Source organism: Echiichthys vipera (assembly GCF_963691815.1).
Source record: "Echiichthys vipera genome assembly, chromosome: X".
NCBI classification, from domain to species: domain Eukaryota; kingdom Metazoa; phylum Chordata; class Actinopteri; order Perciformes; family Trachinidae; genus Echiichthys; species Echiichthys vipera.
The window spans coordinates 39,608,624-39,631,423 of NC_139825.1; the positions used below are offsets into that span (position 1 = coordinate 39,608,624).

Consider the following 22,800-nt stretch of genomic DNA (forward strand, 5'->3'; position numbering starts at 1 on the left):
CTTAAGGTGATAAGCTGATAGTTTTAATTAAAGTTCAAATAAGTTGCCTTGCAGCTGAGTATCACCACCATTCAGGACACAACGGCTAACATAACCACCTAATCCTATGAGATCTCTGAAGCAAAAGTATAAAAGCTAAAGTCAGATGTGTAACACCAGTCCAAGGAGGTTGCAAGTGACAAGAAAGCACAACTGCTGAGGTCCTTCCTCTCCGATCACAATGGCAGAAGAGTGGGGTAAACAGGTATTTGCTGCCAGGCGGTACAATGAAGATACAACAAGGGGATCTGCCTTTGTTTACACTAACAGCAATCATACCAAAGGTACAGTATTATTACATTTTTTAAATAATTGAATGGGCTTGTTAACCAGAGCACAATCTATGCATTGTTTGCCAATAGAACATGATTGAAATGTAATGATTTACTATCATATTTTGTGACTTTAAAGGCAATTCACTGACTTCTGCCATCTTTTTAATCAGTATGGCTGCATTTTATAAGCTTAAAATGACGATATTTGGTAAATATGTAATACGCACATCCATTGACTTTTAATGTTTGGAGTCACAGGGTATGTGTTTTAAAGTGGAACTTGCTGAATGAATTAAATTGGCAAGTTTATTGATGAAAATGCTACTGAACAGTGTCAGGCATTCATCTAATTTATTATTCTATTACGTATTGTAGCTACTCTATATAATTACATGAATTAATGATTTATGCTGTCTCTTCACATAAGACTGAGCTTTACCCCAAATAGACATTTTGCCTCGAAGCTTTTGAATAAGACAATGTGTGGTATGCCGTTTCAAAAAGGCGTTGCTTCTATGACCTACAAAATAGGACAATGTGGATTTCATGAGATTCTGAATTGTGACACTAAATATAGGATTGCTTTTTGTCCTTTCAGATCCATTTGAAGGTCCCAATTACCACATTGCTCCTCGATGGGCTTACAACGTTTCGACTGTCTGGATGTTTATTGTGGTCATCCTATCAGTCTTCACTAACGGCCTGGTATTGGTGGCCACAGCCAAGTTCAAGAAACTCCGACACCCTCTGAACTGGATCCTGGTCAATCTTGCGATTGCTGATCTAGGAGAGACAGTTTTTGCCAGCACTATCAGTGTATGCAACCAGTTTTTTGGTTACTTCATTCTGGGACATCCAATGTGCATCTTTGAGGGCTATATTGTCTCAGTCTGTGGTAAGTATCACACTTTTTTACTCTTTGATTGGAAAGTGTTTGGAAAGACAGTTTTCTTGGTGTTAGAAATGTAATCGGGTTAAAATACATTTACTGAGTATCCTTCTTCTTAACACAGGCATTACTGCTCTCTGGTCCCTGACTATCATCTCCTGGGAGAGATGGATAGTTGTGTGCAAACCCTTTGGAAACATAAAGTTTGATGCCAAATGGGCCACGGGTGGAATAGTGTTCTCCTGGGTTTGGTCAGCAGTGTGGTGTGCTCCCCCCATCTTTGGATGGAGCAGGTATTGTAGACTGGAGTTTTATTACAAGAACAACAAAGTTTTGAATGATTCAGTAGAACCTTAAACCAAACATTTTCTTGCATCAGGTACTGGCCTCATGGACTAAAGACCTCCTGTGGACCGGATGTATTCAGTGGAAGTGACGACCCTGGAGTCCAGTCCTACATGATTGTTCTTATGGTTACATGTTGTCTCCTTCCTCTGGCTATCATCATCTTGTGCTACCTTGCAGTCTGGTTGGCTATCCGTGCTGTAAGTTATCTTTACAGCAGTTTTATACTCGATATACTTAAAGCGTAATTCTGGTGTAAAATCATCCCAGGGAGTTTTTTGGCACTTACATACATCAAATAAGCCATCAAGACAGTCTTTTTTTGTATAATGGCTAGAGGGAGAGTTGCTAACAGCCGGAAGTGGCTAACACTGATTAGCTTGGGGGTAGTACGATTATTATCGTTATTATTATTATATAGTACGGCATTAAAATGGCTTTTTTAAATCACTAATACTGATCAAAATAACACCAAACCTCTGCAGCAGCATGAGAAAAGTCCCTACACAGAAAACATAGCCCCAATGGGCTTCTTCCTTTTGGATTGCATTTGGGAATTGACTTGAATGGACTTTACTACGAGAGGAGCTGGTACCAGGGCCAGTAGGTGAGTCTTTCGAAACACTCTTTTAATAAACTCAGGGTTCACTAACACGGACCGGCAGGTGCTTCAGTTTATGTGTGACTCTTATCTCATGCTACTGCAGAGGTTTGGTGTTATTTTGATCAGGATTAGTGGTTCAATAGCTGTTTTAATGCCATTAACCATGCTGCCCTGAGCTAATTAGTGTTAGCTAACAGCCGGCCACTGCAGGTGATGTAGCGACTCGCCAGGATATCTCCGTTAATCACCCAAAAAAGATCCTGGGATATTTTTACACCTGAATTACACTTTAAGTGGAACACAGTATGGCATAATTTCACTGTATTGTATTGTGGACCACAGGTAGCCATGCAGCAGAAGGAATCAGAGTCAACCCAGAAAGCTGAGAAAGAAGTATCCAGAATGGTTGTTGTCATGATCGTAGCATATTGTGTCTGCTGGGGACCTTACACCATTTTTGCCTGCTTTGCTGCGGCCAACCCTGGATATGCCTTCCACCCTCTGGCAGCTGCCATGCCCGCATACTTTGCCAAGAGCGCCACCATCTACAACCCAGTTATCTATGTCTTTATGAACCGGCAGGTAACAGACACATTGCCACAATGATCAACTTTCTCATGTCTTCATCAGATGTGTTTGGGTTAAATTCTGAAGATGGTCTTTTATTCTCTCCCTGTCAGTTCCGCGTGTGTATCATGCAGCTGTTTGGCAAAGAAGCGGATGACGGCTCTGAAGTATCCACATCAAAGACAGAAGTCTCCTCCGTGGCTCCTGCATAAAGCTTTTCATCTTCCCCTTTTGGGAAAAATACAGAGAACCATTGTGATTTGTACAGTAAATATGTATTGTTTCATTTTTCTTTTTTTTTTTTTAGTAAATATAGCTTTCTGGCAAAGACAAAAAGAATAAAAAATATATATACATAAAGAATATATGTAAATTATTAAATATGACTGGTCTTTTTTATTTTTCTAAATATATTTATTTTTTATATTACATTAAAATATCAAGCATATTGATTTAGTTAAATTTTATTTACAGTGCCATATCCTAACAAAAGTTATCTTAGGACACTTTACAGAGTAGGTAAAGACCAAACTCTATGACTTATTTATGATTTACACAGACCCAACAATTCCTCTGTAGAGTACGGTGGCAACGAAAACCTTCCCTATAACAGGCAGGAACGTCAGACAGACCCAGCTCTGTGGAGGACGGACATCTGTCTTGACCGGTTGGGGAGGAATAAAAGGAGAAAGAAAGAGAGAAAAGATGGACAGATTGACAGAGAGAGAGACAAAGACAGACACAAAGACAGAGAGACAGATACACTTCCAGAGATGCAGGCAACCACAAAGTAACAGTAACTATAATAATATCTGTAGTAATGTGAATGTTAATTATATGTTGTGGCAGTTAATACAGCAGATGAGTAAGAAACAAGCACAGCTAAGGTTAAAGAATATGAAAATTATAATAATTATGGTGTTAAACATGATCAATGATGAGTAGTGGTAATAACAGCTTTGATGTGACACCGCTGGTGGTGTTTTTATGGCTAGAAATTTTATAATTTACAAAACAAATGATATGAGTAATAGTAATAATAGCAGCATCATGCAGGACCACGGCAGCAGGCACCACCATGACCTGCGAGACAACAAAGCACAAACAACTCCGGGAAAGAAGTTGAATTAGTAACATATTCGTCCCGCAATGGGGAGATTCAATTTTCACTCGATTATTTTTCATTTTACACACACACAGGCCCGAAATACACACACATGACCTATATACATGCAACCAATGGAGAGATGTTAGAGCGAGGGGGCTGCCAGTGACCGGCGCCTCGAGCAGTTGGGGGTTTGGTGCCTTGCTCAACAGCAGTGCCCAGGAGATAAACTGACACCTCTCCAGCCACCAGTCCACGCTCCATACATGGTCCACACAGGGACCAGCGACCCTCCGGTTCCCAGCCAAGTCACCTATGGACTGAGCTACTGCCGCCCAAAAAAAAAGAAAAAAAAGAAGCTCAGAGTATCAGCAACAGGATTATCTCCCGGCAGACTCGGTCTATAGCAGCATCATTAAGCAGAACAAAATCCGATTAGTCATCTAGTGGGAGGATTTGCACAAATTTTGTACTTTCATGTTTCCCAAAAAGTCCAAGTCGATGTTTTCAAAACTAATGTGTCGGTGCTAGTCTTTTATCAACTGTTTCTTGATGAAGTGAATGAAATTGCCAAATGTTGTCTTACTTGCGTTGAGATCCAAAAAACAACCTTATATTCATATTGGGTCGACAACATTACTTCTGCCCAGTTTGGTCTGAATGGTCTGAACCATGTTACTACTTAAGCCTGTGAATGTACTCATTTGTCCAGGTCATCGTTATCCTCCAAGCAATTTCAGTCAAAAACAACTGGACTTGGTTGTTTGTCTAGGAAGACGTTTCACCTCTCATCCAAGAGGCTTCATGTTCATATTACTACTTCTCTTTTATTTTGACATTTGGCCGGATGTTGTTGTTGACGTCACTGTGCGCATGTCCGGTTTTGCACAGTGTTTGACGTCCTCCCTCTTCCCACACACGTGAAGACTCTGGTGAAGTTATGTCCAAAGCTAGTATGTATTTTATCGACATGCATTAACTCACTGAATATCTGTGATCGTGTTTAAATGTTTTGAAACGTTTTGATTCATCCTACAGAACAAAAACGGGCCAAACGTCTCGGCTTCTTCGGGAACTGTAAGGTAAAAGCTAAAGCTAATGTTGTTGTGGCTAACTTGTGCTGGAGTCCAAACCTTCAGCCTGTGTTTAACAGAAAATATCATCTTCAGGGTAAAACATCTATGTTAGAGTTAGCATTCAGCAGCTTCAGTGGCACCATGTCGTTAAATTAATCCTACACACCCGTTTAAAAGTTTGGGGTTATGGGTAGGCCTTCAGTCAGAGGAGTGCACTACTTTATATTCTTTTACGGTCTTTCATGCTTTTAGTTTGGAGAAAGTCATCTTTACAAATATATGTTCATGTGTATGATGGGTTTGCAAGAAAGTAATGTTTGACATGGAGAACAAAACGCTTCACAAGTATTGAATTTAATGTGAGTAATTTCCAGGATCAGTTTGGAAAAAGGGGAAAAGAGTTTGTATTGTTTCCAGACTATTATCTCACATTTAAAAAAAGATATATTCAATTCAATTAAATTTTATTTATAGTGCCAAATCATAACAAAAGTTATCTCAGGACACTTTACAGAGTAGGTAAAGACCACACTCTATGACTTATTTATGAATTGCATATATATACAAGTCAAAACTAGGGATGACCAATAGGGATATGGATTTTTTTAGGGCTGATACCGATTTATGGCCGATACAGACTTTTGCTCCCTCAATTTACATTAAAAAATTACACAATGATGATAACAAATGTTATGAATCTCAATTTTTTAAAGAAGGGATGTTTGTTGAACTTCAAAAAAGGCGTAGCATTACACACAGACACATCAAAGCAGTAACATAAAAACACTGATGATATATTTCATTTATTCATTAATATAAGTTTTTCCTGCCTGCAGACTAAAGATGGACAAAACGATGAGGCTTCAGGGCGGACAAAGATTTCAGAGCAGTCCTCCGTGCAGCATGTCAAAGGCCACAAAAAACCAGAAGAAATACGGAAGCAAAGGGTGAACATTTTAAAATCTTGTCTGTACTGATATTTGAGTTTACATCACTGATATTTTCTTGAGGTAAACCAATCTTTTCTTGATAATCTTGTGTATTTCCTAATTAGCTTCAGAACCTCCAAGACAGGCAGAAAATCTCTCGAGAACGAGAGCTGATGAAGAGGAGGAATTTGCAAAGCTTTCAGAATGACATCCTGCAGCGACAAAGAGAGTTTGAGCAGAAGGTAAACGTCCGCCTCGTGTTTAGTGGAAATGGACTGCAATTAGAATTACAGCACACTGTGCAGATTTCCACGGTAGTGATTTCTGTTTTCGTATTTGTGTTCACAGGAGACGGAGATGCAGAGTTTGGAGAAGAATGTCAATTTTGAAAATGAGAATTCGAGAAAGGCGTATTACAGGGAATTTAAAAAGGTAGGTAGATGCTCCATAAATGCCACAAACTGGCTCATATCTGATGAAAACCTCAGTTTCAGAGGCGTCTACATAGAATTAGTAGTTTGAGCACTTTATCTCTTAACTGAAAATCAAAAGACAATGACTGTTGGACAATAGTTAACTACACACTACCATATACCTGTACACACACACAGGCTGCCTTCTTAATAACGCAGGTCCTTAAGCTGTGATAGAAGCATAATAGAATGAGGTGAAATTGACTTTTGAACATGAGCACTGTGTTTAAAAAATGTTTTTTAAAGGTGGTGGATGCCTCAGATGTGATTTTGGAGGTTTTGGATGCACGTGACCCTCTTGGCTGCAGATGTCCTCAGGTGGAGCAGGCGGTAATTCAAAGTGGAACGAACAAGAAGATCGTTTTAGTACTCAATAAAATTGGTACGTTAGTCAAATCCATTTATAAGGTAGAACAGAATTTACATGCTGTCGTGTGAAAAAGATAAAAAAAACATAAGGCTGTTAAGTTTGTTTACTGAAAGGACAGAGCTGTTCTATAGGAGAGGGATCCTTAAATGACTCCTATTGGGATCTGATGCTATTCAGAAAATACAATTCAATAAAATTTACTTGACGTTCATGGGGCACAGTGTCCCCCTTACTGTAATGGTAGGGGAAACACTGGTATATCTTTTTGGGATTGTCTGTATATACATAATTTGACTGGATGACAAAGTACGTAAGTGTTTTATTTGTTGTGTCATATATTCGGTGCTTGACTTGAATGGTTTTACTTTGATTATAGATCTGGTGTCAAAGGAAATTGTGGAAAAGTGGATAAAATATCTTCGTAATGAGTTTCCTACAGTAGCTTTCAAAGCATCTACTCAACAACAGACCAAGAACTTGGTAGGCAGTTAAATATTTATATTTTGATTATCTAAAAAGCCAAATGGCATCAAATAAATAAAGCGTTGGAATAACAGAATTTCACGTAAACATCTTTTCCCTCATGCCATGGACAGAAACGCAGTAACGTACCAGTGACACAAGCCACCGCAGAGCTTCTCAGCACCAGTGCTTGTATTGGTGCAGATTGCTTGATGAAGCTACTCGGCAACTACTGTCGCAACCTCGACATAAAGACGGCGATTACCGTAGGTGTTGTAGGTAAGCACTACGTCCAGCAATACACCTGTTCGTTTATTTATTTATCACCAAGGACAGTGTACATTAATCAACATTTCAGTTTTCACTTCAGTATAAATGTGCCACTTAGCTGATAAGCTTATTTTCATCTGTTGACCCTGGGCAGGTTAATACAAATGGCCTAATGACAGCTACACTACACTACATGACAATTCAATATGATACAAAAGGCAAGATTGTCCAAAGGGAAATCACTTTGCCGCTCTTGTGTTGTAGGATTTCCTAATGTGGGGAAGAGTAGTTTGATCAACAGTTTGAAACGGGCACGGGCGTGTAATGTCGGAGCCACCCCTGGTGTCACCAAGTAAGTAAGCTCCTGATCCCGCACTTCTCTGAAATCCTGCCTGTTCCCAGCTAGTCTTGCTAATGGGTTTGATGGATTTCAGGTGCCTTCAACAGGTGCATTTGGACAAACACATTAAACTTCTCGATTGCCCCGGAATAGTCATGGCAACTTCAACGACTGATGCAGCGATGATTCTTCGTAACTGTGTGAAAATCGAACAGCTTGTGGATCCCCTTCCACCTGTCGAAGCAATCCTCCGACGCTGCAACAAGGCCGAGGTATGTCATGCCGTGGTTACAACCCTTTTTTGTATGTTGGTTGATGGTGACTTTTGCACACTTACATTTCAGGCGTTCTGCTTGATTTACAGATCTTAGAGCACTACGGTGTTTCAGACTTTCACACAGCTCTGGAGTTCTTGGCGATGCTTGCTCGACGTCAAGGCAAACTAAGAAAGGGAGGACTTCCTGACACTGACAAAGCAGCAAAGAGTGTGTTGATAGACTGGACGGGGTTGGTATAAAATTGATTTTTGGAAGATTGACAAATGACAATGAACCAGTTCTTTGCACTGTATTAATTGCATCAACATGTTATGTTCTTTAGGGGAAGGATCAGCTACTTCACGCACCCTCCAGAGACACACACTCTTCCCACACATGTCAGCGCTGAAATTGTTACAGAGATGGGTAAAGCTTTTGACTGGGATGAGCTGGAAAAGGGGAATCGGGAGGTTCTTGCAGGTAAAGGTTACTTCTAGTAGAATCTAGAAACAATGTCAGCAGTTTCAGGCAGGCAGGTACCTCAAAACCTCAAAACATAAAACCTGAAGCTATCAGCGTATGTAGGCCATTAGATTTAAGTGAGATTTTATTTACTTGTGCTAATGTGTCAGAAGGAAGCTGAAATATACTTCCATAATGATATCAATATGGTTGAGGTTAGATTAGACTAGATAAGAGTAGACAAATATTTATTTGGTCTTGACTTTTCTGATTATCTGGCGTCCATTTTTAAAACAGCCCAAAGATGCAGAAGTTGCTCCAAAGTTGGATTTGCTTTTCACTATCTTTCAGAGTCATCTTGTCCAGATATTCAAATGGGATTTTGCATGGAAACCACTGGAATGACAGAAGGTGGCCAGGGCGAACCACCATCTGAACTGGAAATGGTTGGCGGGTCCTTGGAAGAGACAGAATTTAAGGACGAAACTGAATCTATGGACGATGGCCAGGACACAGAGGTGTGAAACAGTGTAGTCTTTACTTAAATACAGTATGTTGTGCACTTGTAACCTTGTAACATATGTCTCGTTAAACTGAACCTTTCTTCCTGTTCAAAATAGTTTGGACCAATGACAGTGGAGATCAAAACTCAGAGGTCAAAGGCTGCCTTACCTAGCAATGATGCTGCACCAAGGGCTCCAGGTTTGAAGGATATCTTGGATGTAGATCCTCTACAGCAGGGTCAGGCACTCCTAGCTGCCAGCAAAAAGAGGAAAAAGCAACAGAAAAGAGCTGGTTTGTATAGATATTATCATCAGTCTAATACTATATATAATTTTAATGTGGTGTGTTCATGCTATGATTTCTTACTTCTTACCATAATCTCAGAAAAGGTAAACAAACAAAAACAATAACCTATGGGGTGGGGTGTACCACGAAGCTCGATTAGTGGGTTAGCGAGGTATGTTGCGCTCAAAGCCTTGGTCAGCCTTGACACGAAAGTCTCTCTCTTTTAGGGTTGCTGCATCACCATGGTAACTGATGCTTTCAACTAAACCTGGTCAGGAGGAAGTTATCAGCTAAGACCTAGACTTCCAAGTTGGGTTTGCTACTTTAAGCTCAGCGCAGCTTCCTAGACTTCCTTTATGAGAGATAAAGGTTCTCATCAGAGGGTCTTCACTATTTGATCCTTGTTGGATCTTATGTTGGCAATGTTACACACAGAAGCCGTGCACTTAGTGTTGCACAGTGTGTTTGTTTCACTGTGATTCTTTGCCACGGGTTCATATTATCATGCAGTTTGTGATGCCAAAACTCTAAGCAAAAAAAACAGTGTGCATTGCTATCCGCAGGGTTGTAGCTGCGCTCAGTTCATTACGCAATATATTCGTGAAGTCAAACTATGAAGGAAGGATTTCATAGTGTTTCAGGTAAAAAAACTTTGGTCTCTGTGAGACAGTGGTAGAGTGGGGGCAGTGTGTCAGTCTTGTAATTCTGCGTGCAGGGTTCGTCTTCCATGCGATTTGCATTTATGAGTCGTTTTAAAAAGTCCAATTCTTATGTCACATGGAAAACTTATTCACTAAAGGTTAGGGGATTATGGCCAGTGGGGTGTTTACACCTTTGCGTTCCGTGAAATATAAAATAAAGCGGGTTGGATGTTGCTTTTGCATTTTTAAATCATCATTACTCTATTGGGATTAATGGTGATCAATTCTGCCTCCCTAGCCTTACCATGTGCTATTGCGTTGTCCATTGCCGTTATTATACTCTTGAACTGCTCACAGGAGTTCATTACAATGATCTGCTTCTCTTCAGTGAAATATGTGGCCCTTGATCTATCCAGAGTGTAAACGGAAACCCTGGCTTGACAAATTAACTCTAAAGTGAGCATCTTGGTACCGTTTACCTCTGATTGTGAGTTTTGTATTTGTAGATCCAGGTTATCCAAAGAAACCCTGGTTATGTTAAGCGCTTTGTAGTACACCGCTCGTGTCAGTTTTACTGTAAACCAGCTGACGTGCCTCAGTTTTCATTAAAATTAAAGTGCGAAAGTAAATAAATAAATAAAAACAACACAGACTTTTTATGGGATATTATACAAACAGTAGAATGTGGCTAAGCAGGCCTGAAATGTACAGTAATCACATACATACTGTCAAGCTTCTGAAGGAAGTAATGTGTTTCCTCTGTACTTGACACTGCATATATTTAATCATGCAAATTTAAATTGATAACTGTTGTTTTCTTTCCTCTGCAGACAAAATTGCCACCAAACTCTCAGACAGTTTGACAGCTGCAATGGACTTCTCATTTCAAGATAGCTGATTTAAAATAAAAGTTAAAAAGAATACATTTTCTGTGTTTGGTCTGTTTTGAATGTAAGTTTGCTACATTATTGTGATTGATGAACAAAGGTGATGCATGCAAAGCGTTAGCTTCATGTACCATTGATCCTTTATTAGTTTCATCTCATCATAAAAAAAATATTCTCACATGGTGGTTTCACACATGATGCCAGAGGTCAGAGGAGAATGGCCAGACTGGTTGGAGCTGATAGAAAGGCAACATTAACTAAAATATCCACTGGTTACAACAGAGATGTGCAGAGAGCATCTGTGAACACACAACACCACCTACTTTCTAGCAGAGAGGGAACAGCAGCAGAAGACCACCAGACACTTTATTAAGCACCAGATGTGCCTAATAAAGTGGCCATGAGTGCAATCACCACTTGATGGCAGCTGATTGGGTAAATGTGTCCCATATATATCCAGTGTGTTGTCCGACCATGAGCAAATTCCAACAGTGGCACAAACAGTGTTTACAAGGTACAGGGAAGAAGAGGGATGACAAACACTAGGGTTCTCACATTTTGCCATACTTGTCATTTATTTATTTTTACACAAGCGGTTATTGTGTTGTTTGTTGGTTATTGTTTTTTTTTGTTGAACAGGATACACAGGAAGTAAGAAATCATATAGTACTAGGTACTAAGTGGAGAAGGGGTAGGAATTAATAAGCCAATGCTTCTTTTCAGACATACAAAGCGTTTTAATGACTAGTGCTTCAAGTGTATTTTTTTTTCTTCACATGTTTGAAATAAAGCATTCATGCATTCATTCATTCATTAAATGTTTCTAAGCCTCTGGTTAACAGGAAAAATACAAGGCAGCGTTTGTGTCGCAATAGTCAACAAGTCCCGGGTAACGTGAGTCTGATGACGTCAGCGCGTCGGCCCAGGATAAACAACAGTTCAGCGCCGTGGCTAACAACTGTCCAAGAGCTTACGCACCGTCTTTAACAATGGCAAAGAAAGCGGAGGACTTCGGAGATTTATGGCTGTGACTACATAAAACAAATCTATTGCCACAGTACGTTTTTACCTCTCCTTTAAAATACGTTTTACAGCGAATTTAGGGAGGTTAGCAACCCGCCTGTGAGGCAACAAACGGGTGCTAACGTTAGCTTAGCTTAACTGCAACTTCCTATTTTCACTTTACCGTGACTTTGTCTTTAGGTTGTCTACTGATACATCACTGCTTTCAACTAACTTAAATAACCTCAACCTTTACCTTAGTGACTAAATAACCACTGTTAGCTCACGTTAGCTTTAGCGTCAGTTGATGAGACGTTAGGCCCGTTAACTGAGCTGTCAAGTGAACTCTGCTGTCAAGACGAGAGATTAACATGCAGATTAACATACAGATCACCAGAAATAGACCGCAGCTACCCATAGGATGTATGTTACATGCACTTAAATCATTACAGATCAAATCCATTACAAATGGCTTTGGTTTCCACAGCTCTGCAGTACTTTAGTGTGTCCAGGTCGGAGTTAAAGTAAGAAATGAAAACAATAAAATTAGCTTTCTGGTTTGCAAATTTGGTGGTTTTTATATAGAATTTAGCTTATAATAAGAAAAGATGAATAACACAACTTTATGACAGGAAAAACATTAAATCAAGTTTGAGTTGTATACCTAACTTTCGGTTTTAAAAAGAGGGTAATTTAATACCACAGTGTTGGACTAAAAGAGCATTCCCAAAAAAAGATGTTGTGTTGTGACAAAAGGAGCAGAGAGGATTAATATTTAACATAAATCTTAGGTTTGTTGTCAATATGATTGACTTAAGATGCCACTGCATCATCAGCTTATTTCCATATATTTAAGTGATCCATAAGAGGTAGTGATACTGGCATTTACTCATGTACACAACTTTTAATGACATGTTTTGAATTAAGTGCCTGCATTTGGTTTGGAAACGTACCGTGAATACAAGGAAAAGTAACCTGTGCTAAGTCTGAAATGTGTGAGGTGCAAAGGCTGGTTTGTGTGAAAGATAACAGCTCTAAGTCAGAGTTTGAAGGGGTCTTTATCAGTCCACACTGTACTGTATCTCAGAGGAAGGCTTTGAAACCGAAAGAGACAACACTGTATCAGATATAGCTGAAGATGAAAGGATGTACGAGTATGATAGAGTTCAAACGAAACGTTAATTGATTCAAGATATTCAAGACTGCATTTTGAAAAGGTATCATCAAGGCTTGAAAAGCATTGGAGAGAGAAAATGAGTAATAGCTGCATTGGAGCTGATGAGACTGTTACTGAGTACCTCTAGAAGTTATCCTGTTTCTTATGATTTTCTTTGAAAGTCTGTGAAATGTTCGGTACTAGTTTAACACAAGTTATCCTATCATTGTCTCATACACATCCAGAACAAAGAGAATTACGAATAACCTCATGTGTGACACAGTATCTGTTACTAAAGTCATAGCTGTAGAGTGAGAATACTGTAGATGTTGACCCTGATGTGGTCAGCTTTATTGACCGAGGTGGTATGATTTTCTTCCCAATGAGCACTTCATGTAGCATCAGCAGTACGTGGAGAGGGCTTTACAAGTTGACTGATGGTGTTGAGCAAGATTCCTCGCATACTGGCAGAGAATAGAGAAATGATGGTCTGGTTCGAACATTATATCATTGGGATTTTTTATTGTTGGAAAGAATGGTGGGTGTCAGTGACATCTAGATAGGCCTCCAAAGCATCATCACCGCCATCACATCCATGCCTTTTAAGGATTTAACTTTGTAATAGCACAATAACATTACATACTTTGAAATACAGGTCAAACCAATCTATAGTGCTCCATTGTTCTGTATTTGTTGTCCAGCTCCATCCCTAGATCTTGATTGGTCTCTTCAGCCATGTCGTCACGTGTGTTGCTTCGGCAGCAGCTGATGCGAGAACAAGCCCAGGAGCAGGAGAGACGTGAGGCCCAGCAGCAGGCCTCTGTCTCTCAGCTCCGGGGATCTGACTCCACTCCAGCCATCTCCGTCACACTGCCCCCAAATGCTGCCCGTCCCCCTCCCGCACAGGTGCCTGTGGAGGTGCTGAAAGTAAGAGCGTCCTGTTTGTATGTCCATTACTTGTGTTCTTTATTTTGTGAAGTCTGATTATGTCAGAACTTTAGCCCTTAACAACTTTTTAAATGATCAGGTGCAGACCCATTTGGAAAACCCCACCAAGTACCACATCCAGCAGGCACAGAGGCAACAGGTGAAGCAGTACCTCTCCACCACTCTGGGTAACAACGCGGTTACTCAGACCATGGGTGTGTCCCCTCTGCCGCAATCCAGTTCTGCCCCTGAAGTTGCTCATACTGCCAGCAGCGCCCCTAACAGTCCCATGGCTCTCCTTAACATCGGATCCAACAAGGAGGAAGTATGTGAAATTCCTGCTTTGATACCAGTGGTTTAACTTGTTGTGTGTGGGTTTGGTTTGCTGCTGCAGCACATTGCACAACCTTGTCAGTAGTTGCCTTTCTGCAAACATACAGTGCAATTTTGGAGAAGTTAAATGTCTAACCTTCTGCTCACTTCTAGCTTAATTACTTTTTGTTTGCTCTGCAGCGCTGTCTCCAGAGGTTCCACTGCGCTGATGCATGCCTTTTGTCATCGTACCCTTGTTGGGCTGTTGTCACAATAAGATGTTAAATACTGCACCTAGAGTTTGACCATACCATAACTTCTCTTGCACCCACCCTCAGAAATCAGGCCTCTTTACTTAAATTGCTTAAGTGTTTATTTCAGCCTTTACAGAGTATACTTAAGACTGTTTTAGATTGCAGAGAACACTATGTACATACATGTTGATTACTCTAACACATTTAACCCTGCAGGCTTTATTGACTTAGTACCACTGGTGAATTCTCTCATCTGGCTGATTTCTCTCATCTGGTGATTTCTCTCATCTGGCGTTTTTTCTCATCTGCTTTATCTAGATTGACGATGTGATCGACGACATCATTAGTCTTGAATCCAGTTTTAATGACGACATCATTTCGTTGATTGACTCAGGTCTTCAGTTGCCTAGCACGGTATGCAGTACAATGTATTTATGTGACAATGAATACTTCCTCTTTACAGTTTCCTCTAGAGTTTACAGGTTCTTTTTTAGATGGTACAGTGATAGGATGATACTGATTTCAGGTTGTTTTATACCTAAAGTGTATTTTCTGTGAATGGACAGTCTCTTTTCCGTGTGGAATTTTGAAGTCGTGGGAGTAAATATATACTTTTGGCACTCAGTTACTATTAGACACAAAAGTGCTGCCGGGGCGGGGTAAAGGTATCAGAGGATACAAGACAGGGAGAAGCGAGACCAAATGGATTGTACTAAACATCATAGCTGCCAGGTTAACAACTAATCTGTTAGAAAGAGCTTTCCAACATTTTGCCACAAAACAAAAAAATGAGGATTATGGTGATGCTGTTGGAAGAAAAGAAAAAGAAGCACAGTGAGGTAAATGTATTTTGTGATTTTTGAAATAGCGCTTAAGCTTTAAAACAGAACCTGTTGATTACAATTTAAGTTTTTTAAATGTAATTGTAAATATATCTAACTTTTCTTTGTGACACGGTTGCTCTTTAGCATTTATCTGATGCCACAGAAAACCAGCTTTGATTCTATTTTGATCTTAGTTGTTTTTAACTTATCCTTTCTGACATACATTTTAAAATATTATATTTCCTGTAGCTCCCAGGAAATCTTTTGGATGTATACCATAGCCCTGGAATGGCAGCACCCACTCTCACTGTCAGCAACTCCTGTCCTGCTGATCTTCCAAAAGTTAAAAGGGAAATTACTGGTACAGTAACTAACTTTTCTAAATGTGTTTTGACTTTTCTTGTGTTCAACAGAACCTTCATAATATTTAAGTGAATGCAACAATATGAATGTGTCTTTCAGATGCAGATGCCAAAGCAATAATGAAAGAAAGACAGAAGAAAGACAACCATAACCTCAGTAAGTCAAGCTTTATTTCAACCATTTGATCCCTGTGTTGGATATGAATACAGTGGCATCAGGAATACAGTTAAATCAAATATGACATGCAGTGCTATGCAGATTCTAAATCATTATATCCCACTACATGTGATTTGCTCTTTTGCCTGTTTAAACTGTAGGACAACCCATTTGATGTTTTGTCTGCTCATGTCTATGTATATCAATGTTAGCGTTAGTGAACTGTTGTAAAAGGTCAAAGTAAAATGTGTTCTGTCTTGTTGTTCTTGCTTGTCTACAGTTGAAAGGAGGCGGAGATTCAACATCAATGACCGTATAAAGGAGCTGGGTACTCTGATACCCAAGTCAGGTGACCCGTAAGCGCAGTCTAATTTTTTTTTAAGAAATTAAAATTCTTTATTTGCTGAAGCACTTAATAAATATGTGATTATTGTTATTATTATTATTATTGTTATTATTGTTATTATTGTGTTATAGTCCCTGCAACTGTGGTGTAGTAAAAATCTCTCTCTTTCTCTTTTGTTTTCTTTCTTCAATGCCTTTACAATTCATGTTTACTGATATCACAATGATGTCAGCGAGATGCGCTGGAATAAAGGCACCATACTGAAAGCTTCCGTAGACTACATCCGGAAGTTGCAGAAGGAGCAACAGAGAGCCAAGGATATAGAGATGCGTCAGAAAAAGCTGGAGCATGCAAACCACAGCCTAATGTTACGCATCCAGGTCAGTATTTGTTGGTGGCATATCAAAGACTTAAAATACAACAGCTATGTGATGCTTGCCTAGTTGTGCTAGTTGCATTTGGCTACAGACCTTAAAGTTGGGGTACTTTATTTTTGGCGTAGAAAAAATTCCATTATAATCTTTCATCATATTGTTTTTCAAATGGGCTGAGAAAACTAGACTTCTGCATCTCTCTCTTGGCTCAGTTTTCACGGATGCACATATATGAGCACGAACATCCGCACGAGCACTGGCGGCAGTCCTGATGTCTATTTATATAAGTTTGTTCCCCGCAACGGACATTTAAAAAGATGACTCTGTAGTTTGATGTGGAGGAAAATTTTCAAAAACAGTCTGACAAAACAAAATCTCTGCGGGGTGACGTTTAAGCAAAAAGCATTTGCTAAAGCACGGAGCACGGTGTGACTGTGCCCTTGGAAAATCTATGCTATGATGTGCAATTTTAGCCAATCACAGGTCATTTCAGAGAGAGGGAGAGTCCCCATAGGCTGTTCTACAAATGCAGTTGCTCGTCCTATCTGTGAAAGTTCTGTAAAAGGGTAGCCAAATATTCACAAGTGAAGCGTATTCAAGGCTAAACTACTAGATAAGAAAGAGACTTTGTCATCCATCTATATACAGTCGGTGCATAGAGGAATGAAACTGTGTAAAAATGTGGTCTGTTTTATTGTCCAGGGAGCAAATATTTGCTGAGAAAACAGTTTGGAGCTGCTCTCTGATGCACATGCACACCACAGGCCTAGGTGATACACATTTCTGCAGACTGAGGAGATGATAAAGCAAATGTGTGGTGGGAGTCTGTTCTGTTCTAAAGATTTTTTTAAAAGTTATCATGGCTAAAGTTAGCATGCAACTTCGCCCTCCTCCATGCAGACTTTACATGTTTTGATCCTAAAGTATTTAGCACTGAATGTTTTGGGACGTCTCTTGATAGCTAGACCGGCATTATCGAATTATCTTATGTGTTGGTAAACTAATCTGAAATTTTCTTACTCAATGAGAGGAGCTGTATAACAGTCATGAAACTTCACATATGGCCAGTTTGTTCATGCTTAAAAATGTAGAATAATAAACAAACAAAAATATAAACAAAACCACATTTGTTTACAAGACAAGTACACTAGGTGAGATTTGTGTTAAGCTAAGTTCCTACTACAGGACTTAGAAGTCGTCAGTTCACTGTACGACTTCTACACAACTTTCGACCTTTTTGTCTTGTTTTCACACTACCTGACTGACCGGCAACAGGGAGTCACACACTACTAGATCAGAGCCTGCTGCCATTTATAGAAAAGCACATAGCTACTGGAAACGTGGCGGGAGGGCCCCCCTGGTTTCCCCTCAACCTGTATCTTGCACTCTCATTGGCTCTTGGACTCCCCGACATTGCTACTTATTTAGCCTGCTAGATATCTGGAGTATGTCTGCGAGGCACCAGCAAGGTTTTTGAACATCCCAGTTTGTCTCTATATCAGACTTTTGTCTGTGAGCTCCAACATTAGTGAGTAGAAAATCAGGGCTAAAATCCTGCAATGGGTACTTGCCATTGGTGGCAGGACCTAAAGACAGTAACGCTTAACATTCAGCCACAAAGAAGATGATGTTTCAGTGCAAGAAATGTGCAATTTACTCTCATTGGTTAAATCTTCACTGCCACTTTGGATCACCAAATTCAAATTCGCTTTGTGCAGCTTAACTCAATCTTTGTTAAGGAACAAGCTAAAATATATATAAAGGTATTTCTTGTTGTAGAGAAATCCCTTTTCATGTGCAAAACACATAAACAGCTCCTGGGTGTTGTAACATAACATTTCAGTCATTCCATGACATATCATCTGAATGTAATTGTGGCGCTTTTCTTTTCAGGAACTGGAAATGCAAGCACGGCTCCATGGCCTGAGCTCTGATCCCTCTCTGCTCCATCAGCAGCAGATCCAACAAAGCGGCCCGTCTCTGCCTCCCAGTGCAGGAGGAGTCTCCTCCCAAAACCTCCTCAGTCTGGGCACGGTAGGCATTGGACAGTCTCTGCCAGCCTCCTTCCTGTCCCCGCCCTCCTCGGACTCTCCTGCAGGAGTCACCATCAGCAGCCCCCTGGACCTGGGCAGCCTCAGCTTTGCCGAGCTAGACGACGCCTCTGCCTCAGCACTCTACCCTGACGTCGGCTTGGGAGACATTCTTATGGATGACGGGTGCACCCTGTCTCCAGAGAGGCTGGTTGAGCCGCTGTTTTCTCCTTTGTCACCAGGTGCCTCTAAAACCAGCAGTCGCAGGAGCAGCCTTGAAATGGAAGAGGACTTGTGATGCGCTGCCGTGGTGGTCAGAGACTGTCCGTTGGGACAAGAATGTCAGGAAAGGCAGTCTATCCTTAAATAATGCAAGTCTATTCTTAAGACTCTAGAACTGAACTTAGCTAACATTAAGATCAAAACTAACATTGAAGAAAGTATGTTCTTGATGTATTTTTTTTTTTCCACACAGACCTAATTATAATTGTTCTTGTTTGAAGCTGGTCGGATGATTATGTCTGGGTTTGTAAATGCAATCTTATTAAAATGGAATATTGTATAATAGAGGCATGGACTTAGCATTAATAATACATTCTTAAATAGTTTTTAAGATTTTCTTCAGAGATTTAAGAGGGATATAAAGTTTGCTTGAATTAATTATGTGCTCATTATTAGGGAGGAAAGCTGTGAGGTGTCTTTTTCACAACACTGGCATAACAAACTGATTAAAGATGCCAACATACAATATATATATTTTTTTGCGTTTTTCATCTGACTGGAATCAGGGTTTGTTAAGAGCAGTCGCATGCTCATCCACATTGGGTTGTTTCACCAGCAGCTACAGAAGGGATCTTTGTACGGTGAATTGGCACATTGTGAAATATTTACTGCATATTGTATATAAGAATATTTTATTTTGAGCAATTTTATTGCACCTTATTTTATGGCAGTCTATGCATTTTATGAGAGCTTTTGTCTGTTTTTATTCCTATCACACACAGTGGACAGCTAATGCCCAGGTTGCATGTATTTATAATAAATCTTTAAAAGCAATGGAAAATCACTTGCTGCTGCAGCTAGTTAGCCAAAGCAGGACTTCTTCCAGAGTAGCTACAAATTACAAATCAGCGTTTTATTTTTTAAATATATTCACCTGTCAATGGAAATGCAAGACCGTATGAGAAATGCAGAACAATTTTATCTTTTTACACTAGTACTGTAGTTCATTAAGTTGAGTTTTTTTGATACCTGAATAATAGTTTGATAAGTAGTTTCTCCTGACTAATACCTGTGTTGTCAGTGATTGTCTCTGTTAACCTTGGCGGTGACTGATTAGTGATTTTACTGGTTAGCATGTTCGACCAAGATTGTAGATTTTTTTTTCCTCTTTATTTTGATGATCAAAGGCGATGTAACTAATAATGCATTATTGTTCATTGTAGTATGAATTCAGAGGGCCTTGACCTTCTTTTAAACCAACCACTAGACTCACGTCTAACGATAAGGTATAACTGTTTGTTGTGTGAAACCTGCAATGCAATTATTCTTCAATAAAATAGCCACAAACTTTAGAAAGGCATTTCATTTGTCAGATACTTAACGCAACCTTCTGTGCAGTTAATGAATGGGTTTTTTGTTTTTTGAAACACTGACACTGTTTTTATTATTTTATTATTTTTTTACCTCCAACAAAACCTCCAAGTTATTGATATACATACTTTTTAAACTATTAAGCAGCCAAATACATCTGTACTTTTTGGTGGTTTGGTGGTTACAGTGGTTTTAAGTGGCCATCTTTGTTTTTGAGCTAAAAGCAACTCTACTCCAAAGCTCAGTGCAAATAATTGCGTTGTTACTGGTCCCATAAGATTAAGTACCTATGGTCAGCTTTCTCCACTGATACATAATCACTCTTTATTATACTAACCATGTCTTACCCTGACATACTGTACATTTGAGCGCTGACATCGACTGTTTACCATAAACCGGTAGCATTTGTGTCTTGTTCCTACAAGTTGGCTTGCGGAAAACTTGAACAAATAAATGATTCTCATTGGCTCATGGTCTGGATGTGGTTATTTGTTGGCAGCCATTAATGGTAAAGCATTTGAGAGATCTCCATAGCGAGGTCCAGGCACTCTGTAGCCTGAAGGCAGATGTCGCAGACGGGACAGTCGCACAGAAAGCAACGAACACCCAGACACCTGCAGAGGTCGCAGTGGTGTGTAACGTCCAGGAGAGGCTGCAGGATGCTGGGCTTGCAGCCACAGAGGGACGAGCATAGCGACCAAACACACTCGTTACACCCTCTCATCATGGCGAGTAAACAGTCCAGTGGGTGACAGAAGAGGCAGGCCAAAAGGATTGCAGCACAAAGGTCTCGGGGAAAGAAAGGCAGAGAGCAAGATAAGAATGCTTTAATTTGAGGGAAAAGCATGTAATAACGTATGAAGTCATAGAAGTGCCATAAAGAAGAATCTGCAAAAGAAAAAAACCTCGGAAATGTAAAAAGAAATAAAAATAAAATACAAAAGCATAATTATATGCATTTCATTTATTTGTTCATTTATATTTTAAACATATTTTTCTATTCCTTGCATATAAATTACTGTATATAAAGATGGTCTCCACTTCCTCCTACTACAAAACTGAACCGTAAAATATCCAAGATACGAGCGCTGCCATCTTGTAATTTTGCAACTAGTCTGTGAAGTAGAAATCAGATAGTGGAGCCACTCATTCACCTTTCCGATCAATCCAAGTCAATCACAGCTGCCAATCGTGACATTTCACCCCTTTTTTTCCAGCATCAAATAACTAATTTAAACCAAACTTATCAGAAACATGAACACTTGAACAAACGTCAGCCTGATCAGCTAAACTAGCTAAAATGATAGAATCCATGTTTGGAAAAAAAAATTTGAGGTGTTCTTTGATCTTTTAGTTTAGCCCATTTCCCAACCTGAAGTGTAAGGGAGGGATTTATGACTTATACTGCAGCACATCACCAGGGGTGATTGAAATGTTTTGGCTTCACTTTTTAGGAGCTGTTAAGCAATCCATCTTTATATACAGTCTATGGTATAAATTACTTTTAAGGGAAAACAATTGGGAAAAGAAGGAGGGGAACGTAAAAGGGATACAATTAAAATATACAGCCAGAATAGATACAAATATATATATATATAAATATATATATATATATATATATATATATATATATATATTTACATTTGTATTCTTTTTTTTTAATACATTTTCTTAATTTTCAAATATATTTCTCTTTGTATTTCTAAGTTTTATTTAAATTATGTTTTCTGTTATTTATTCCTCTATATGTTTTCCCCCTCTGACCCTTTTACAGATTTATTATTTTTATGATGATCAAGAAGGAATACGCAACAGTTTTATGTCCTTACCGTCACTTTCTGGCTGAGTGTAGACAGAAGTGCTTTTGAAGCTTTCTTTATTCCTCTTGACTGATGTGCATGACTGACGCACTTCATAGACCGTGCAGGCCTCCGTAGGGGACGGCAGCAGGGCACACAAAGGCTTTGGCTGGTCTTGCTCCACAGAGCATGGGCTACAGATGGACACTGCTTTGGTCAGTCCACCTTTTGGGTTATTACGCAAGTTGGTTTCTGCACCAGAAATAACAATGAACAAACAACATATCTTAATAAAAACTGCCTTCAGAGGAATTAGCTAAAGTGTTATTATAGAGTCCACAGACTAAGGTACCTATTACTTTTGGGAATATATTCACAGAGATGTCAGGAGAAGATAATTCTGTGTCCTCGGTGGAAATCTGCTCTGAAACACTTGCGACTTTGGTCAAAGATCCTGTAAATAACGAATGTTTAACTTTTCTAAAAATCAATTCATTACTTCATTTATTAAAGTGAATCCGGTTGCCTTTCAACCTACCTGTTGGACCTGCAATAAAGTTGCCAGGTATAATGGGCGACTTTGGCACAGTGGTTAGGGAGTTATGGATTTCTGGTCTGTCGTCACTTCCATCACCCATTTCTTCATTAATACCTGTAGAATCCATTGTGCCATCCATTTCAGTATGTTCCCCTGCTTCAAGCTCTTGAGAGAGAGGAATGAAAGACAACCAACAAGGGCAGGTAAAACTACAATATTGAACCTGGACCCTTTAAATCTGAGAGAAAATTATAAAATGTAATTTCCCAATCTCTGAACTCAATGTACGGGTTATTATAATCCTTTAATTTGGTATATGTTCTCTTCTTAGACTAAAATAAATGAC

General features: G+C 39.5%; 4 protein-coding genes across 4 annotated transcripts; 3 read left to right on the plus strand and 1 right to left on the minus strand.

The window, feature by feature from the left end:
* Nucleotides 1-220: 220 nt before the first annotated feature.
* LOC310965947 (red-sensitive opsin) lies at nucleotides 221-2,931 on the plus strand (the record flags this gene model as incomplete). The annotated part of the gene is made up of 6 exons (XM_083939704.1): nucleotides 221-323; nucleotides 913-1,209; nucleotides 1,328-1,496; nucleotides 1,583-1,748; nucleotides 2,495-2,734; nucleotides 2,833-2,931. The coding sequence occupies 6 exons, from the start codon at nucleotides 221-223 to the stop codon at nucleotides 2,929-2,931; spliced, it is 1,074 nt and encodes a 357-aa protein (XP_083795830.1).
* Nucleotides 2,932-4,695: 1,764 nt separating this feature from the next.
* On the plus strand, nucleotides 4,696-10,811 carry gnl3l (G protein nucleolar 3 like). Its single transcript, XM_083939694.1, has 15 exons — nucleotides 4,696-4,777; nucleotides 4,863-4,906; nucleotides 5,737-5,847; nucleotides 5,955-6,071; nucleotides 6,178-6,261; nucleotides 6,549-6,684; nucleotides 7,049-7,152; nucleotides 7,269-7,413; nucleotides 7,669-7,756; nucleotides 7,839-8,016; nucleotides 8,109-8,251; nucleotides 8,345-8,481; nucleotides 8,815-8,981; nucleotides 9,084-9,258; nucleotides 10,724-10,811. Exons 1-15 carry the CDS (start codon nucleotides 4,765-4,767, stop codon nucleotides 10,789-10,791), a joined length of 1,710 nt encoding a protein of 569 aa, XP_083795820.1. The 5' UTR covers nucleotides 4,696-4,764; the 3' UTR covers nucleotides 10,792-10,811.
* An 884-nt stretch (nucleotides 10,812-11,695) lies between these two features.
* Nucleotides 11,696-20,534, plus strand: tfe3b (transcription factor binding to IGHM enhancer 3b). The gene is made up of 9 exons (XM_083939697.1): nucleotides 11,696-11,837; nucleotides 13,640-13,865; nucleotides 13,966-14,190; nucleotides 14,750-14,845; nucleotides 15,505-15,616; nucleotides 15,718-15,774; nucleotides 16,055-16,130; nucleotides 16,335-16,500; nucleotides 18,388-20,534. Exons 2-9 carry the CDS (start codon nucleotides 13,674-13,676, stop codon nucleotides 18,820-18,822), a joined length of 1,359 nt encoding a protein of 452 aa, XP_083795823.1. The 5' UTR covers nucleotides 11,696-11,837; nucleotides 13,640-13,673; the 3' UTR covers nucleotides 18,823-20,534.
* Nucleotides 20,535-20,619: 85 nt separating this feature from the next.
* LOC310965949 (uncharacterized protein) lies at nucleotides 20,620-22,555 on the minus strand (the record flags this gene model as incomplete). Its single annotated transcript, XM_083939706.1, has 4 exons — nucleotides 22,455-22,555; nucleotides 22,269-22,370; nucleotides 21,947-22,168; nucleotides 20,620-20,906 (listed from the first exon to the last, which is right to left on the minus strand). The coding sequence occupies exons 1-4, from the start codon at nucleotides 22,552-22,554 to the stop codon at nucleotides 20,620-20,622; spliced, it is 711 nt and encodes a 236-aa protein (XP_083795832.1). The 5' UTR covers nucleotide 22,555.
* Between the last annotated feature and the right edge of the window lie 245 nt (nucleotides 22,556-22,800).